Raw genomic sequence first — 19,468 nt, forward strand, 5'->3', positions numbered from 1 at the left:
TAAAACATAATGAGATGCTGAAGTGTAGCTCACCACAATTGATGGCTTCTGGCAGAGATGTGGGAGGGGAAGGCGGCAATTCTAGCTAAGGGGCAGGCCACTGAGAGAGAGGCCATGTTCCAGTGAATATATAACTAAGACAAGTAGACTTTCCCCCCTTCTCTTTTTTTTCTTATTTTTGTTTATTTTTACTTCTTTCAGGGGAGGTTACAAGTGGAGGTTGGGTGTGGTAAGCATGGGAGGACGGGGAAGGGAATACTGTAACCAGAGTGCACGGTGTGAAACTCCCACAGTAACAGCAGAATATGAAGCCAATAAGAGAAAAGTCATTTGTATCTAGGAAAGGCAAGAGAAGACTTCCAGGAGCTACGTTAAAGCTTTTTGAAGGAACAAATCAGCCAGGAATAGATGGGTTAAAAGTCTAAGGCACAGGAGGCTCCACACTCCTTGGAGAGACTCACGGAGCTCACACTTTTATCTAATTCAATTGTCTTCCTAAAAATATTCTTTATTACTGTGCGTATGTATATATGTGTGTATGCACCTGTGTATGTGTGTGTATATGTGGAGTGTGAATGTGTGTGTGTGTGGAAAAGAGAGAGAGAGAGAGAGAGAGAGAGAGAGAGAGAGAGAGAGAGAGAGAGAGAGAGAGAGAGAGAGAGAGAGAGAGAGAGAGAGAGAGAGAGAGAGAGAGAGAGAGAGAGAGAGGGAGGTACAGGCCAGAGCACAATCCTGTGAAATCTGTTTCCTTCCGCCTTTACATGGGTTCCAGGAACTGAATGCAGGTCATGGTCATCATGATTGCTAAGCAAGTATTTTCCCCAGTGTTCTCCTTGAATATTCTTTTAGTGCTGTGGTGTCTTGTGCCCAGCACTTCTCTCTCAAAGTTCCACAGTCAACATCCCCTCTTTGTTCAAACCTCTAGTCATAGTTCATCTCCTTCATCATGACTCTATTTTCCTCTCTATATATCATTACCTCCACTTTTTAAACCTCTCTCTGGGTACATATATTTTTACCAGAATGTCATGTTGTAAGCCAGGAATGGTGGCACACACATTTAAGCCCAACACTTAGGGGGCAGAGGCAGGAGGATTTCTTTGAGTTTGAGACCAGCCTGGTCTATATAGGAGTTCCAGAAGAGCTAAGACTGCATGGAGAGACCCTGTCTCAAACGAACAAGCAAAGAGAAAGAATGTTACAGGAGTTCTTCTGGGCAGAGTCTTATTTGTTTGTTACTGTATCTAGTGCCAGCAGCAAGCACAGGATCTGTTACAAAGTAACAAAGCAGGTCTAGTAACCAAGGTAGCAAACAAAGAGGTTATGCAGTAGAATGATACCTAGTAACTTGGGAGTACAGCAAATTATCCTGCTTCCAAAGATCTGATGTTCCATTTTCCTCTGTCTTTGGTATAGTCTGACTTTTAATATTCATAAATTCGAGGCTGGAGAGATGGCTCTGCAGTTAAGAACACTGGCTATTCCAGAGGACCTGGGTTAAATTCCCAGCACCCATGTGGCAGCTTACAATTATCTGTAAGTCTAGTTCTAGGGGATCCAACAACCTCACACAAACATACATTCAGGCAAAGCACCAATGTACATAAAATGAAAATAAATCATTAAAAAGTATTTTAAAAATATATTCAAGAATTCATGTTATGAATTAGTAACTAAATTTTTGAAAATTTACGAAATTACCATCTCCCCATAATTTGCTACAGAAGAATAAATTCACTTTTTAAAATTTGGCCCTTGGATAGGCAGGACAATTTTTTTTTTCAGTGAGTTTTCTACCTTCCATTCCCAGGATTCCTGGCTCCAGCACAGCCCTACATGCGGATCGGCATCTTTTCTCCTTTCCTTCTTCTCTTTTTGATGCTGGCCAGAGCAGGTGTACTCTTCCGGGTACTGCACTTCCTTGCTCTCTCTCTGCAGCCCCACTTCTTGCCATATGACTGCCTGCTACCACAAGGCTGACCTCTTTGCCAGCTTAACTTAAGCAAAGGCTTTTGTTTCCTTTCTGTTCTCCCTCAGCAGCTACTGAGATCACAGCTTACCTAGGACAGACTGGTTTTCTCCTAAAACTCCAATACAGTTGTCCTTAAGCTTAAAGAAACAAAACCAAAACCAAAACCAAGCAGCCTTAACTCCTGGTGCTGCACCTTCTAACTAGGAGTTTTTCTCTGCACAGCTCACTTCTTTCTGTAAGTGAGCCTCTGAAAATGTTTATCTAAATATTTAAACAATGGTTTAACCATTCATTTACTTAATGTATATACATGTCTGGCATATGTGTGACAGCATGTGTGTCGAGGTCAGAGGACAAATTGGAGATTGCCAATCTCTCTTAAAACTCAGATTGTGCTTGGTGGCAAGTGACTTAGCCATTTAACCCCATTAGCCATTAGCCAAGTGACCCATTAGCCATTCTGCTTACCCCAAGAATTTTTGCTATACATTTTACAAATATCAGTCACAAGATTACCCAGCACTATAGAATGATGTGTTTTGGAACTTAATAGACTCTAATATCAAATATTTCATGGTCTTTGTTAGGAAGGAGGGAATAATATGTCAGTATACAGAAAGGAATTAGACATGGACTTAAAAAACCAGGCTAGTGTGAAACTCAGAGACTAGCCTGCCCCACCTCCTGAGATACCTGATGTACCTTCTGTAGTGTTTTGAAACTAAGTAGCACACAGGGTAATACTGTTATCCCCCAGCAGCACACAGGATAATACTATTATCACCCCCCAACCCACAGCAGCACACAGGGTAATGCTGTTATTCCCCCCACCCCACCCAGCAGCACACAGGGTAGTACTGTTATCCCCCCTCAGCAGCACACAGGTAATGCTGTCACCAGCCCCAACCTCACGTAAGACTGTGGCAAAGCCAGAGCTCACATCTCTCCAGCTCCAAGCCTATGCTATCCCACACTCCAATCGCTCTCCACTGGAGCGGTCTTGCTTCCAAGTTTCCGGAAGACACATGGCAAGGTCTAGAGACTTTTGGTTGGTGTAGGAAGGGGCTGCTGGTGTAACAGGGAGAGGCCACCACTGCTGCTGTATATTCTACAGTGCACAGGACAATGATCCTCGCCAGAATAAAAACTGTGCTCAAGTGCGAAAGACTACATTACAAGGTCTTAAAACAAGTTAGTCTTCATATGGCCTTTAAAAATATTAACGTGGGGGGAAGGGATTAAAAAAAAAATTAACGTGGGGGCTGGCAAGATGGCTCAGTGGTTAAGAGCACTGACTGCTCTTCCAGAGGTCCTGAGTTCAATTCCCAGCAACCACATGGTGGCTCACAACCATCTGTAGTGGGATCTTGGCGCTCCCTCTGGCATACAGGCATATATGCAGGCAGAACACTGTACATAATAAATACATCTTTAAAAAATACTAACATGGACAGACTAATAGTAAATCAGGACCAGTCCTGAAAACATCACCTGGAAGGAATATCAGTGTTAAATATTGTGTTGAAATCTGAACTTGTAGTTATCAGATTATACAGTACAAAGGTGACTTCCAGATATTAGTCCTAAGCCTTACTATCTTTAAATTTATCCTGTTAGCCATTTAAAAATATACTAAAAATAAACCACTGAGCCATGCAATACCTCAGTGTTTGTTATGCTCTCTCCTCCTCTGCTCACTGATGCAGTGCTCTGAGGTGCACCTTGACAACTATATTCTCAGCTACCTTAGCTCCTCAGGAGGGGCCAATGTGAGCTGGGAGATGGCTCCGTGGGCCCAGTGCTCACAAGAATGAGGATCTGAATTTCAATCCACAGAACCCACATAAAGTCTGGGCATGGCAGTGTCCATGTGCAATCCTCGTGTCCTTCTGCAAGATGGAGGGCCCAGCATATATGGCAGCAAATAACAACACAGAGGCCCTGTTATCTCTGACCTCTGCACATGTGCTACAGCAAGCCTCTGCCCACACTCACATACAGACGCAAGGACACACACAGATGCACACCATACTCACATGGACACACACACAGATGCACACCATACTCACAAAACTTTTTAAAAATACAGGATTCCCATGCTACACTCCAGATTCAAAGAAGCTAAACAAGAAGGCAGGCCCAAGCAAGGATGCTTGAATCTCACTCAGAAGGGGAATAAAATAGTCATAGGAGGAAGGTAGAGAGAGGGAACTGGGTGGAAGAAGGATGGGGAGAATTGGGGGAGGGCCAGATAGCCATGAAAATGAATGGAAATCTGCAACTGAGTTGGGGGCATCTATGGGATGTGACAGAAATGCAGGATAGGGGTAGCACTCAAGAATCAATGGGGGTGATCTTAGCTGAGACTCATAGCAGTGGGGATATGGACCTGAAGAGGCCACCTACTGTAGCCAGGCAGGAACCCCAGTGGGGCAACAGGGATACCCACAAAATTTTCAACCCCAAACTCTACAAGAAATGCAGGCATGGGGGATGGAGCAAAGATTGAGGGAATGGCCAACCAATAACTGAACCAACTTAAGACCCATCCCATGGGCAGGCACCAATCCCTGACACTATTGATGATACTCTGTTATGCTTGCTGACAGGAGTCTAGCATGGCTGTCCTCTGAGAGGCTCCACCCAGCAGCTGACTCAGAGGGATGCAGAGACCCACAGCCAAACAGTAGCCTCCTATTTCTATATATAAATCAAAATCTTACTTCCCCATTGCCTGCTAGCTCTTAAAAGACCAAGTCTCAAAGTCAACTCCCTTGCCTTCCTTTTGCAAGCTTTCTCTTCAAGTTAGGTTGTTTTTGTTGAGATCACATCCTGTGTTACAGATGCAAACAACAAAAGCACACAGAAAAAGAAAGAAAACAAACAAACCAACAGTCATCCCCTTATAAAGTTATAAACCTCAGCCCCCACAACCATCCTCTCCTTCATTCTACCTTAACTTCTGTAGGTCTAGCCTAGGGGCACAGGCCAGTCGGTAGATGCTTGCCTGGTGTGTACAAAGCTCTGGGCTCAGTTCCCAGCACCATATAACCAGATGTAGTGGCACACAACTATAATTCCAGGAGGAAATAGGAGGCTAAGAAGTCCCAGGTCCTCAACTACATAGCAACTTCTAGGCCAGCCTGGGATACAGGACATCCTGTCTCAGGTCCAACACAGTAGTCAAGAGCTCCAAAAGTTTGAATCCTGGATGTCATATAAAAGCTGATACGTCTTTCAGTGACTACCTCTTCTCTATAAAGCAGTTGATTTGCTTTATTTGTTTCTCTTGAAATAAGAGCACCATCATATTGCCCAGGTGGTCTTGACCTTGTTTTCCCCCCACCTCAGCCTCTCAAGTTGCTTAGAGTTGCAGGTATTACAAAATGAATTCAATAGCAGTGCCTATCTTAGGAGATGCTGGAGAGGCTAAATAAGGTAACATAGCAGGAAGCGTCTGGCATGAACTTAAATATCAGTAATTAATCTTAGTATCAGAGCAACAGTATTGTCAAAAGTTATCCTTTGATAATGCAACTGAGAAAAATTAAGAAAACTTATAAACACAGACAGGCAGGTCCTTGGAGTTTGTTGGCCACCCAGCCTGGATGAATGTATGAACTCTGGGTCCAATGAGGGGCCTGTTTCAAAAGATGGGAAGTGACTGAGGAATGCCAACCCCTGGTCTCGACATGCATCTGCACATACCCTCCCATAAACACTTCCCTCCAACCCCCAACAAACAACGAAAAACGCATAGTGACTTTCAGAACTCCAGGACAGCACGGGCTAAAGACACTGCCTCAAAAACAAAACCCCACAAAACTGATAGTAGTGGAGGATATAAAAGTATAGAATAGTTGATCTTAACATCAGCTGGGGTTCTCACAAGATGCAGCAGTGCCCTAACTGCTTTCATTGGTGTGGTAGCAGCACGGAGAGGAAGGGCATGGTAGAAGGATTACGCCTTTGCTCCTTGGCCTCCCCTCCTGCAGTGTGTGGTTAAGAGCAGCAGTGCTGCTGCTGCTGCGCTATACCTCCTTCCCTGCTCTCAGAGACAGAGTTTCTAAGTTTTCATGGTGACTTAGGACCAGCAGCTCTATAGCTGTTTTAGGTTTCTGGGCTCACACAGGACCACTGCGACATCCAGCCCTGCCCCAGTGGGAGCACCCATTGTAGGACTGTGCTGACCGCTGAGACACACAGCCTCAAGGACCAGGTAATGACGAGGTTGATCGTTCTCGGGTGTGATCTGCATGAACTCATCCTCGGAACCTGTAAGCCCCAGTGACTGTTCCTTCTCTAAGGAAGGCTGAGACATGGTCCCTCATCACTGTAGAAAAGTAACTAAGAGGATGCACAACTGGGTAAGAACAACAATGTATTTCCCTTCCTAAATGGGTAATAACAACAATGTTATTTCTCAAATGAGTAATAACACAATTTATCATTCCCTTCCTAAAAGGGTAATGACAACAATGTATTATTCATGTCTGAGGAGTAGACAGGAAGCCTGGGTTTACCTTGTTCTTTTCATCTTGAATAATCTCTAGCAGCTGGTTTATATACCCATCTTCAATGCATCTTTGGCCTGCTAGCTGAAAGAGGCCAAAATCTTCTTCTTTAAAATCATGCTCTTCTAGGATTTGCTATAAACAAACAATCAAAAATTCATAGATGCAAATACAAATTTAATATAAACGACTTTCTGATTTCATCTCTCTAGGAAAACAAATATCTTAAATTGTAGAAAAAAATGCACATGATACACAGATGAAAATTAGAATTGTCCTAAAAAATTCTTTAATGATTGGCTTTATTCACTTTGGCTTTTGAGACAGGCTTTCATGAAGCTTAGGCTGACGTGGAATTTCAGACCCTCCTGCCCAGCTTCTGACTGCTGGTTATAAGTATGAACAAGTACGGCTCAATGAATGATCTTGAACCTACTGCACCAGAGAAACTTATGGCTTGGTAGGTAAGAGCAGATAGTGTCCTTGCAGAGGACCTGAGTTCAATTCCCAGCACCCAGGTCTGGTGGCTCACAACCACCTGTAATTCTAGCTCTAGGTGGTCTTAAACCTCTGGCTTCCATACATGGCACTTAGACATCCCCCACCAACACACACACAAAGGGACACATCCATGACTTCAAATGCCTTTACATACAGAATTATTAAGGTTTATCTTTATAAGTGTGAGCATTTGCCTACATATATGCACATGCCTTGGGGCCCATGGAGGCCAGAACAGGGTCTGGGTGTTGGGAAATGAACCCAGGTCCTCTGCAAGAACAAGTGCTCTTAACCACTGAGCCATCTCTCTAGCCCCTTATGTGAGTGAGGGTCTCTCTACATAGCCTGCGCTGTCCTGGAAATCACCATGTAATCGAGGCCAACTTCAAAAAATCACAGAGCCCCCCTGCCTTTGCCTCCCAAGTACTAGGACTAAAAGCCACCACCACCACCATCTAGTCTACTTTCCTAATTATTTGATATTTACAAGTCAAAAAAAAAAAAGCAGAAATTAGTAAGATAAATGAGTGACTACAAAGTAAAGATACACTATGTTCTTCCCGTATATTTAAAGGCGTTTTGGAGAATTACTTACACATCTTTTTATTATGCACTGAAGTTCCTCCACAGCCATTCCTAATTACTTTTCCTAGTTTTGATGCTGAAATGAACTAATACAAAACAGTTAATTGTGTGATACCATGTAACTTTCATGTTTCATAAACTGTTTCATTTTGAATTATTAGACAACACAATGAAAAGTTTTATAGGTTAACTGCTATTACTGAACGTTAGTGCCTTGGCCTAATGAAGCATTTTTAAAGCCCCTACTGTAATGCCTAAACAGCAGAATTTTGAAAGAATGGTAAGTAAAAAAAGAAAAAGAGCCCTAGAAAGAACTACTAGAAGAGCCTTCTTTAAAAGGAGAAAGTAATCCTTCATGAAAAACAAAAATTCACACTGTGGACCTTGAATGAAACATTAGGTAATTTTTTAAATGTCCCATTGACAAAAACTGGAATCCGACACCATTAAGTCACCCCAAGAAGTTGAAGATTCCGATGCCGCCCACCCCGTTCTCCACAGGACCTCCCTCATCACAGAAACAATCGTCAGTGAGATCACCAAATATCACGAAAATGAGGCCAGCAGTGATGGTCCTTGCCCTGCAGGCGCGAACAGGAAAATCACATCCTACCGCGCCTGTGGGCTGAGCCAAAAGGAGGCCATTTCTTCCTCCCCCAGCTCCTGTAGAGCAGGGCGTCCAGGCTCCAGCACCTCCAGGGGCCTAGCAGGCGAGCCGCGTGCGGCGCAGGTCGTGTTCGGCGAGCCCGATCCACCCTGATCCTGCACGTCCACCTACCCGCCAGTCCACGCGCCTGCTTCTTGCCCTGCTTCTCCACTTCGGGCTACGTAGGCCGCACTCATGACCCCGCCCCCGGGCTGGGACCCGCCCCCTCCGCCGCTCACCCCGCCCCGCGCTGGGCCCGCCCCTTCTGCAGCTCGCCTCTTCCCCGCACTGGAACCGCCCCCTCCGCGGATAGCCCCGCCCCCGCTCGCCCCGCCCTCCTGGACCCGCCCCTCCGCAGCTAGCCCCGCCCTCCCTGGGCCCGCCCCCAGCTTGGTTCAGGGCGGTGTGAAAGGAGGTAGAACCTCGCGGCTGCTGAGCTGTCCCGCCCCTTGCTTCTGACGGCATTTCCCATGGCGGACTCTGCTGTTCCTTACTCTCTGGGCCCAAGTGCCCGGGCTTCCAGCACCCACCGAGACGCTACCGGTACGAACAAGAGCCTCTTCCCAGGTTGGGACCTTGAGACCTTGGTCTGAGTACTACGCACGCGCGGTGCTCTTTCTGAGGCTGCGCCGAGGGGGTGAGGGGAGAGACCCAGAGCTTTCCACCGCAGGCTGCCCTGGTTCCTTCCGTGGAAGAATCCCACAGTCTAACACCGGGATTTTAGGATCTCCCCTGTGCTTGGGACCCCAGGGAACAAGTGACCAAGGCAGATGGTGTTAAACTTGGGACTGCTTTGGTACCCGGTGTCTGAGGTCTCAGACTCTTTAAGCAAGTGAACATTTGGGAGACCAAGCAATGTTTATTCTAAAGAAACCGAGTTTTTAAGAAGGGTTTTTAAGAAGCACTTGAATGTGAGAAAGGGCAGTCCTTGAAGAGACTGTAGGCATGAAAATTTGAAATTTAATTAATTTACAAAAACAGTGGAATTTGCTTCCTGTTTAAACACCCCTTCCCCCCATCTTTTTTTATTTTGTTTTTGTTTTCAACGCATCGGGAAATGAGATGTGTGAGAGAAAAGGAAACGATGCCTACAGTGTGATATTTGAGGAAGACTCTGCTACATCAAATGCATTTGCACTTGTCTATTCTCTCTTCAATTGTAGGTACTAAACAGACCAGTGCCCTGAAACGAAGAGATGCGTCTAAAAGGTATAACCACCTGGAAAACTGGGTCTCACTTTCCTTTTATCTCATTTTAATTCAGTCTGATTTTTCGGTTTTGATGTTCTGTTTTCTGGTCTTGGGAATCTGGGAATTGAACTTGGGACTTGGTATAAGCTAATTTACTCTCATATTTCTTGAGAAAATACTTAAGAGAAGACTGTCAGTTCTCATGCAAGACTGCTATGTCCTCCAGCTTTAGGGAAACCAACCTGGAGGCTCAGGCTGTTGGAAACTATTGTGAACAGCTGTGAGGACATCATTCCTGAGCTAACCATTCCTTTCCCATCTCTTCAGGTTCACCCTTACTGTTGTTTGTGCCAGACTCGCTGAAACAGCTTCTTTCTTTATCACTTCCAGGGGCCTTTTGCCGTCTTTGTGACATTAAGTAGGGAGTTAGAAGCATCCTTACTGTTTAGAGCTTCCAAAAAGCCATGGTCTCTCATGTCACAAAAAGATATCTAGAACAAGACTCATCTGAAGACACTAAAAGTATCTGTAATTTACGACTCCAAGACTCACTGATTCTTCTTTCAAGATATTTCCCAGATACAGGATAGTCTGTATTTGAGTTAGGCCCTTAGGATGTGTCATTGAACAAGTCGTTTCTGCTCGCCGTAACTAAGACATTCCAGTCAAACTAGCACAGGTGAAAACATAATTAGAAACTGCACTAAGTGATATAAGGAAAATGGCCGATTTTATGAGGAACGAATAGTTTAGATAGGGGTTGGCAGGGAGGTGGGTGATCCTTAAGCTAGTCGGGTGTGGGGGTGCACACCTTTAACCCCAGCACTCTGGAGGTAGGGATAGGCAGCGTACACTTCCACATCACTGTTCACCACTCAAGAAAGTCAGTGCAGGAACTCACACAGGGCAGGAACCCTGAGGCAGGAGCGGATGCAGAGGCCATGGAGGAGTGCTGCCTACTGGCTTGTTCAATATGACTTGCTCAGCTTACTTGCATACAGCGTAAGCCCTCGGATAACATTACCCACAATGGGCTGGGCCCTTCTCATCAATCGTTAATTAAGAAAATGCCCACAGGCTTGCCTACAGCTGGATCTTACTGAGCCATTCCCTGCTCTCCAGTGACCGTAGTGTGTGTGTCAGTTGACCTAAGCACGCCAGAACAACATTGACTGTCCTCTTTTGTGACAGAAGGTACAACAGAGACAGAGAGCATAGTAAGGAGCTGTAGATTTCTGTCTGTTAGGGGGAGAATGGTTAAACAGTCAGTGTGCCGGACGATTTGAGCCAGCAAATTGTATGTTAATCTTAGTACATGACATCACCTTTACTGATGGGCGCAAAACGGGAAAAAATAGCTTTTCGTATTTAATATAAAGACCCGTAATGTAATCTGTGCTCATATCTTTTGAATTTCTTTGATACAAACGTGGTCTTTATGGACTTAAGTGATTATAGCTCAGTAGTGGAGTGCTTGCTTAGCATGTACGAGGCCCCGAGTTCTATCCCCGGCGTCTTAAAATAACAATAAAATGATCTTGATGAAATGATGGGATAAAAATGGGTGTTTGGTTGCAAGATTCTCATTGTCGTGTGTTCTGCTAAAAGAATTGTTGGTGAAACTGTACGAGAGTTCTAAGTTATGGGGAGTTAAAGGGGACATACTGCTCTAGACAAAGAACTAGAGTCTGAAGTCTCAAAAGTCAGTGAAGGTCCCTACCTTCACGTGAACACTTGAGAATGTATCCGGACGTGAGGGAGAAGGGTAAGACCAGGTGACCAGCAGAGCTAGTTCTGGTCTCTGTTCCTGCTGTGCAGCTGGGCTAGGCTGTTCACTGAGGTAGCATCGCTCTTGCACTGCAGAGCAATTGGGCTACCTCAGTGAACAGCCTAGATTATTGGGGGTGGGGGGGTGGGGAGTAGAAGTCATGTCTGTTCGCTTCTGTGGCAGAGTAAAGCCCTCAAAATGTAAGTTCTTACTGTGTAGGTCACACTTGCCTTGAACTCTGAATCTCCCCACTGCCTCCCCGCAAGTGTGTGACCATGTACCACCAAAAACCCCTGCCCAGCCCTCCTCCTACCGGAGTCTTCCTTGTGCTCTGAGCCTAGACGTAGTCCTCGTGGCCAGCTTCCGTGTTCACACTGGGATGACCAGTTTGCTTACTTTTGGAAGGTATTGGATCGGAAGTGGCGGAGAACTGGTTTATTGGCAGTAATAGTAAGTTAGGTTAGGGGTGGCTTTTAAAGCATGGAGTGTTGGAGGTAGGAGTCCTTAACTGGTTAACCATCTCATTAAAATTTCAGACAAGCGGAACTGGAAGCTGCCCTGCAAAGGAAGGTGGAGTCTGAGAGGAGAGCTGTACGCCTCGTAGAGCAGCTCCTGGAGGAGAACATCACAGAAGAATTCCTGAAGGAGTGTGTACGTACCACGTTGTCAGATTACCACATTTAAAGTCTAATATCTGAGTTTAAAGACTCCTTTGTGTATATGAGCATCGTACTTGCTTGACAGCTTGACAAACAGAGGAACAAAGTGCAGGCAAGTCAGACACACAGAGGAAAAAGCCTCTGCTGAGGAAAGGCCTCCGTGAGATCCAGCCGTAAGCCATTTTCTCAATAAGTGATCAATGCGGGAGGACCCATCCCGTGCTGGGTGTTTCCATCCCTGGACTGTGGTCCTGGGTTCTACAAGAGAGCAGGTTGAGCAAGCCATGGGGCAGTAAGCCAGTAAGCAGCACTCCACCATGGCCTCTGCCTCAGCTCCTGCCTCCAGGGTCCTGCCCTGCCTGAGTTCCTGTCCTGACTTCCTTTGGTGATGAGCAGCAATGTGGAAGGGCAAGCAGGATAAACCATGTTCTTCCCCGTTTGCTTTTTGGTCATGGTATTTCATCGCAGCAATGGTAACCCTGACTAGAGCAAGTCGATGCCACAGTGCTGCATTGCTATGACAGACCTGACATGTTTTGGGGAGGACTGGGGAAGGACTTTGGAACTTTGGACTAGGGGAGCCATTGAGTGTTGAGAGCTCAGTGGGATGTTTTGTGGGAGCTTGGAAGATAACGCTGAGAACAGTGCAGAAGATAAGAGTTGTGAAGTTTTAAGTCTTGGACCATTTGCTGTTTTGGATTATGATTCTGTGGTTCTGGTTGGCTGGGGCTACAGAGCCAGCTGTGATTAACAAGAGACCAGAACTGCTAAGTTGAAACCTTTGCTCTGCTGGGATACTTGATGTTGGTCAGCTGGAGCTGAGAAATCAGTGGTGATTAAGAAGAGGCCAACGTTATTGAGGTGAAGGCTTCTGGGAAGTGTTTCCTGAGAGCACAGAGAAGCTGTGTCCATAGGAGACTGCGGTCGTCCCTTGTCCTGGCAGCCAGACTTGGTTACATGTAAGAGTCACCCAGGTGGTACTGGTTTTGAAGGCATGAAGGCGTCATAGAGAGCAGCTGAGGCTGGGCAGGAGAAGCCAGGAAAAGCCATCGGTGAAGGTGCAGCCCGAGACTGAAGGGACAAAGAGGTTGAAGATTGGCACCAGGAGAGAGCCTAGGAGAGGCTATTGGTGAAAGTGCATCTCAGTTGCAGCAGAAGACCCCAGTGTTTCAGGGGTGCAGGGACCATGGGAAGACCACCACGGACAGCAGCAGCAGTGGAGTGGAGCCAGCCAGAACTCAGAAGGCAAGCTGTGTGTGCTGCAGAGAGCAGAGCTGGAGAAGTGACCCAAGCCCTTTGGAAGAGTCCAGAAGATTGTGAATGGATCCCAGACATTGGACAGTTGGAGTCTGATTTTTATTTGATTTGTGACTGTGCTCTGATTTTCCTTCTTGGAGTAAGAAAGTTATTTTACTGGATGGAGCCCACAGTATTTCACTTGGAGACTTTGAATTTTAAAAGACTTTGGATTTTTAGAGAGATTGGATATTTTTAAGGGACCGACATCTTAATGTGCTTTAATTTGTAAAGACTGTGGGACTTTAAAAGTTATTTATGTTTTTAATGTGAGATCTTGGGAATGGGTAAGAAAGGAAGGATTATAGCTTAACAGTGATCTGTCTGTGGGTCAAGTTGAAGGGTCCCATGTCCCGGCTGGTTCTGTGTGTGGACTTGACACAAGCTAGCGTCATCAGAGAGGAAGGAGCCTCCGCTGAGGAAATGATTCCATCAGGTCCAGCTGTCAGGCATGTTCTCTGTCAGTGATCAACAGGGGAGGGCCCAGCCCATGGTGGGAGGAGCCGTCCCTGTGCTGTGGTCCTGGTTCTACAAGAAAGCAGGCTGAGCAAGCCAGTAAGCAGCACTCCTCCATGGCCTCTGCACCAGCTCCTGCCTTCAGGTTCCTGCTCTGCTTGAGTTCCTGTCCTGACTTCATTTAGAGCAGCACTGTGGAAGTGCAAGCAGGATAAACCTTTTTCTATTTGCTCATGGTATTTCACAGCAATAGAAATCCTAACTAAAACAAGTGTCTTCTATGTATGTGCACTGGGAGTGTTCATTCAATGCCCATAGTCCAGAAGTGGGCGTTAGATCCCTTGGAACTGACATTATAGCTGGTTGTGATCTGCACAACATGAGTGCCAGGAACCAAACTGAGGACCTCTGCAGGGCAGCGCATGCTCTTAATTATTGAGCTGTTTCTCCAGCTCCATTTTTTTAAATATGTTTGTATAGCACATGTGAATGCATACCTGTAGAGTCCAAAAGAGAGCATCATTTCCTCAGGAGCTGGAGTTACCAGCAGTTGTGAACAACATGACATGGGTGATTGGGAACCAAACTCAGGGTCTCTCGCAGAGCAGTAAGCATTCCTAAACACTGAACCATCTCTCCAGCCCCCAAATCTAATGTGTTTTAAGTCTATGCAAAATAAAACTTTGCAGTATTGAAATCTTTGGTTTTTTAGTCCTTAGACACAGATAACATGACGCATGAGAATACAGGAAGATGGCTATAGTCCATGTAGTGCATTTTTAAGTTTCTTTGCATATGATTAGTGAAGGCACCATTCATGCCATGACCCCCATCTGACACAGCATGCACGTGGAGATCAGAAGACAACTTTATAGACTCAGTTCTGTCCTGCCCTCGTGCATCGCAGAAGTGGCAGCAGGCACCTTAGCCCTCAGAGCCATCTTGTTAGAAGTGTTTAAAATCAATGTTACGTTATGTCAGACACTTCTTGATGTGCCTTTCCTTCCTGTGCTCCCAGAACTCACAGTCTTTGGGAAATGCCCTTTGGTTTCTCCCCAGGGATGTTCATCACACCGCTCACTACAGCGACGTCGTGGATGAGCGGGCCATCATCAAACTCTGTGGCTATCCTTTATGTCAGAAGAAGCTAGGGGTTGTAAGTACTTTTCTTCATAAAGTGCATTTATTAATTTTTACAAAACATCGTAGAATAGTAAGTGAAGCCCATGGTCATGAACTAGTAATAACTTCGATTGGCCAAAAGTATTCATTGTAGATGTCCTAATTGTATAAAGTTTGTGTTCCTTAATTAAATTCTTTGTAAATTATACTTTATTTTTCTTTAGATACCAAAACAGAAATACCGGATTTCTACTAAAACCAATAAAGTCTATGATATTACTGAAAGAAAGGTAAGTTCAAAGCTCTATAATGTGTCAGTTAATTTTTAAATGACATTATATAGAACTTTTTTTTTTTACTTTAAAATTTGTTAGAAAGTAGCTACATTTATAGACTTCCTATTAAAAGCTCAGTTGCTAAGGAAGTTTCTTGCTTGAGCTTTAATAAGACTTGAAGATGGTGGAGACATGAGAGTCAAGAGTCAGGGTTATTCTTGGCCCTGCAGCCAGTTTGGAGCTTCTCTGTGCTACCTCTCTAGCCCAAAAACAATTTGAACATTTAAAAACAGGAAGCACATGTTGGTGTAGACACAGGCAGGTCGGCCATGGTAAGAAGGATGAGCCAGGTGCAGACTGATCACATGGATGGACCCTAGATGTATGGTACATACGTACCATAGGGGACGGAGGAGGAATGGGTTTGAGAAGCGGGAGCCGGCACAGTCAGTTGTCCAGGTAGAAAACATGAGAACTGGTTTATTCCAGCCAAAGCAAATGGATAAGAGAAAGGTGGAGCAGACCTCTCTCAAAACTGTATAGGAGAATATATACCTGGGCAGAAAATTAAACCACATACAAAAAGTTGATAAACTTTCCTATATTAAAGTTTAGAGATTTCGTTCACTAGAAAATGAGTAAACAAGAGAAAATGTAAAGTTACATTTTCCGCAAGTTGATAGCTAGAAAGTATAGTCTAAGAAAACAGAAGGCAACCTGATGGAAACTTTGATATACTAAACGCAAATGGTCAATGCACATACAAAACCACGGTCAGTCTCTTTTGTTAACTGGAGAAAAAGCCACTCTACGCACAGTGAGTTTGTGGTACAGCCCCAGAGGTGAGAACAGAGGCCGGCACAGCTGTCGTAGAGAGCCTGTTCTGGAGTCCGTTTCACACCGTGAAGTGGGGGGAGGCTGAGCTCAGACCCGGAGCCTCTAACTCACTAGAAGGGCTCACTAACGCTGAGTGCAGCCACAAGCCCAGAGCAGTCGCAGCCTCGCCTTCAAAACCTTGCTGGGCTGTGTATACCAGGGTACTTGTGTAAGAGTACTCATAACTATAAATTATGGTATAGGCATATAGTGGGATGATAATCTGACTTAAAGAGAAGGCAAGTGCTGTAGGAACTTTGAAGACATTAAGTGCAGAAGGCCAACCCTGAAGGACATACTGTATAGCACACTCATGCAGGGTTCCTACAGTAATCATTTACAGCAGAACGGAGCTTGTGCGAGGAGGTGGGAATGAAAAGTCACTGTTTCGTGGGTGTCGTTTCCCTTTGTGTACTGAGACGAATTCCAAAGATCCATACTGAAGAGCTGTACAGCAGTGTGAGCTTACTGTCATTGTGCACTAAGACGTAGTGATGAGGAACGGTGTGCGGCGTTGCCTTGGTCCCAGCACCCAGGAGGCGAGGGCAAGAGAACTGAGAGTTTGAAGCCCTCTATGCTACACAGCAAACCTCTGTCTCTAAAACAAAGGATTAAGAGAGCGAACCAGGGAGACAGCTCAGGAGTTTAATTGCCATGTGTTCCCAACCTCAGCACTGGGATCAGGGACAGGCAGACCCTGATGGCTCCCCAGCCAGTCAACTGAGCCAACAGTGGCAAGCTCAAAATTCACTCAGAGACCCAGGCTCAAAAAAAAGAAAAAGAAAAAAATAAGATAAGTGATTAAGGAGTAAAACCCTGTCACACTCCAGCTGCAGAGGTGAATGCCCACACAGACACATAGGTACTGCTCATGTGCGTGAGTGCACACACACAGACACATAGGTACTAATGTTCATGAGTGCACACACAGACTCATAGGTACTGCTCATGTGCATGAGTGCACACACAGACACATAGGTACTGCTCATGTGCATGAATGTACAAACACAGACACATAGGTACTGCTCATGTGCATGAGTGCACACACAGACACATAAGTACTAATGTGCATGAGTGCACACACAGACACATAGGTACTGCTCATATGCATGAGGACATGCACAGACATAACAATACAAGAAAAATTAGTGAACCAGGTGTATCCCTGAAATTCTAGGACTCAAAAGGCGGAGGTAGGAGGAGGGCTCAGAAGTTGAAAAGCATCCTCAGCTACATAGAAAATTTGAACTTGGCTTGCACTGTATGAAGCTCTGTCACCAAAAAAAACAAAAAAACAAAAAAACAAAAACAGGCCAATGAGGTGATGACTCAGTGAGTAAGGTGCTCACAACCACATGGAAAAGGAGAACCGACTTTCCCAGTTGTGCTGACCTCCATATCCATGTTGTGGTGTGTGCATACACATACATGCACACATGTACAAATTAACTGAAAAGTGAAAGTATTGAATGTAGTCTTTAAAAGCCATTTTTTATTAAGGTGGTGGTGTGGCTCACACTGACATTCCAGCACTTGATTGGTATAGGAGTGTCACAAGTTCAAAGCCAGCCTGAGTTACACAGTGAGTTTTGAGCCATCCCAGAATACAAAGTGAGATCCCGTCTCAAAAGCAAAAAAAGTTTTATCACATTTAAGAGGTAGCAAAAACGGGGTTGGGGATTTAGCTCAGTGGTAGAGCGCTTGCCTAGCAAGCGCAAGGCCCTGGGTTCGGTCCCCAGCTCCGAAAAAAAGAACCAAAAAAAAAAAAAGAGGTAGCAAAAACATCAAACCGTTTAATTGTACATAAGTAAAAAACATGTTTGTTTCTGTGGCAGTGGGGTTGAACTCAGGGCCTTGCAGGCGCCGTGCAAGTGGTCTGCCTCCTGTGCCTGGCTCCAGAATGCTGCACAGAGAAAGTAAATACACAAGAACCTGGGTGAATCTTAGAAGTGATTTTTGAACAAACAGAAATGAGATGTGAACAAATAGCCGTACCCTACTTAGATATAGCTCAAAAATGGCAACGCTGCATGTTATACAGGGATGGCAGGTAGCTGCTCCGTAGGGACAAGCGCACAGGTATTCTGCATAGGGATGTGCAGGTAGGTGTTATATAGGATGAGCAGGTAGGTGCTGTATATATAACCAGGTAAGTAATGGCCAAAAGGAGTGGCGAAGAGGAACCTCTGATAATAAGTTGACCTCTGGGGAACACGGAAGGTGATGTAGTTGGCAGGGGCACATGGAAGCCATCTGAGGTACAGTCCTTTACTCTCAACCCTGTGTGGGAGAAGCCCCTTCTTCAGGTTTCTCTTACTCCTTGATGTGCACATTCATGTTCATTGCATGTAGGTTATGTTTCAAAATAGATAATGAGCTAATTTCAGATTTTTCTTTCAGTCTTTCTGCAGCAATTTTTGTTACAAAGCATCTAAATTTTTTGAAGCACAGATTCCCAAAACTCCAGTATGGGTTCGAGAGGAAGAGAGGTAATTAAATCTTTATCTTGTTTATTCCGGTGGTAAATGGCCTTTGTGCGTCTAACATAGGCTGAGAGTGGACGTAGTCTTCTGTAGACTGTTACATTTTATACGTGGTAGCGGTGGGGAATAGTTATATCTTAAGCATAGATGTTAAGGGTTTTTAAATGGAAAGTCTTGCATGCAAATATTTTCTTCTAATGTATTTTTAATCACAAAATTATTCTGCCTCTCGCTTTGCCAAGAGTATCTGAATCCTGCTAATGTTACAATCCTGAAAAAAGTTAACTTTCTTCAGAATACTAGCTTTTGGGAATCTGGCCAAACTTACTTTGCTGCTGTGGTAACACACTCTGTTACAATAACGACAGTATCCTGAGTTCAAAGAAAACCAATTAAAAAGTACCTTTTTGCTAAAATGTTTGTGGTCATCATAGGGCTTTTGCCTTAGGAAATAGTTAACACTTGCGGTATTGTACTGACGCAGAATTTGAAGGAATATATTAAACCGTGAGTGAGTATGAAAGTGTAACAAAAGCAACAGTTGTTGCTTTTTAAAGTAAATTGTATAGAAACTCAGACAAGGGCTCGAGATTAGTGTCTTCTTGAAGGGTGGGAAGAGACAGCACAAGCCCCATAGTCTGTGGTCAGACAGATGGGTATCCAGTCATTGCACTCAAAACAAACAGGGAAAAGGTACAAGACCGTCCTTTACAGAGGCCACCACTCCAAATTCTGCCAGCTCATTGACTGGTGACAGTGCTTTTGATGGTATATTCCTTCGTTATCCTTCCTGTGCAAAACCTACCCACCAGTCTTTGACCTTAAACCGAATATGATAAGACTAACTTGATCATTCCACCACTATCTGTAAGATTTCTCTTTTAGAAGAGTTAAAAACAGCATCGTTCGAGGTAAATGGGGGCTCACACTTTTTTTCATTAATTTGTTTATTCATTTTACATCTTGATCACAGCTCCCCCCTTCCGACTCTCCTCCAATGCCTACCTTCACAAGTCCCTGCTTCCATTATCTCTTCCCCTTCTTCTGAGAGAAGGGGAAGCCCCCCTTGGGTACCCGTCCGCCCTAAGACATCAAGTTGAAGCAAGACTAGGCACCTCCTCTCT

The 19,468-nt window shown here is 44.8% G+C and overlaps 2 protein-coding genes and 1 long non-coding RNA gene across 6 annotated transcripts in view; 2 read left to right on the plus strand and 1 right to left on the minus strand.

Moving 5' to 3' along the window:
- Glmn (glomulin, FKBP associated protein) overlaps positions 1-8,740 on the minus strand; it is a 39,950-nt gene extending 31,210 nt beyond the window's left edge. The window contains exons 1-3 of one of the 4 annotated variants that reach the window (XM_032916453.1): positions 8,713-8,740; positions 7,583-7,658; positions 6,496-6,621 (exon numbers count right to left, since the gene is read on the minus strand). In XM_032916453.1, the coding sequence (XP_032772344.1) occupies positions 6,496-6,621; positions 7,583-7,621 (165 nt within the window). In that variant the 5' untranslated portion in view covers positions 7,622-7,658; positions 8,713-8,740. The other 3 variants (XM_032916451.1, XM_032916452.1, XM_032916455.1) reach the window with 3 other exon arrangements.
- Rpap2 (RNA polymerase II associated protein 2) overlaps positions 8,603-19,468 on the plus strand; it is a 70,345-nt gene continuing 59,479 nt past the window's right edge. The window contains 8 exon segments of the mRNA XM_032916456.1: positions 8,603-8,761; positions 9,382-9,427; positions 11,714-11,828; position 12,183; positions 14,648-14,662; positions 14,665-14,744; positions 14,935-15,000; positions 18,262-18,350. Coding sequence (XP_032772347.1) covers positions 8,689-8,761; positions 9,382-9,427; positions 11,714-11,828; position 12,183; positions 14,648-14,662; positions 14,665-14,744; positions 14,935-15,000; positions 18,262-18,350 — 485 coding nt within the window. The 5' untranslated portion in view covers positions 8,603-8,688.
- Positions 17,362-17,668, plus strand: LOC116912398. Its single transcript, XR_004389456.1, has 2 exons — positions 17,362-17,519; positions 17,634-17,668. It is a non-coding gene; the product is annotated as an uncharacterized LOC116912398 (long non-coding RNA).

Source organism: Rattus rattus, chromosome 11 (genome assembly GCF_011064425.1).
Source record: "Rattus rattus isolate New Zealand chromosome 11, Rrattus_CSIRO_v1, whole genome shotgun sequence".
NCBI lineage: Eukaryota > Metazoa > Chordata > Mammalia > Rodentia > Muridae > Rattus > Rattus rattus.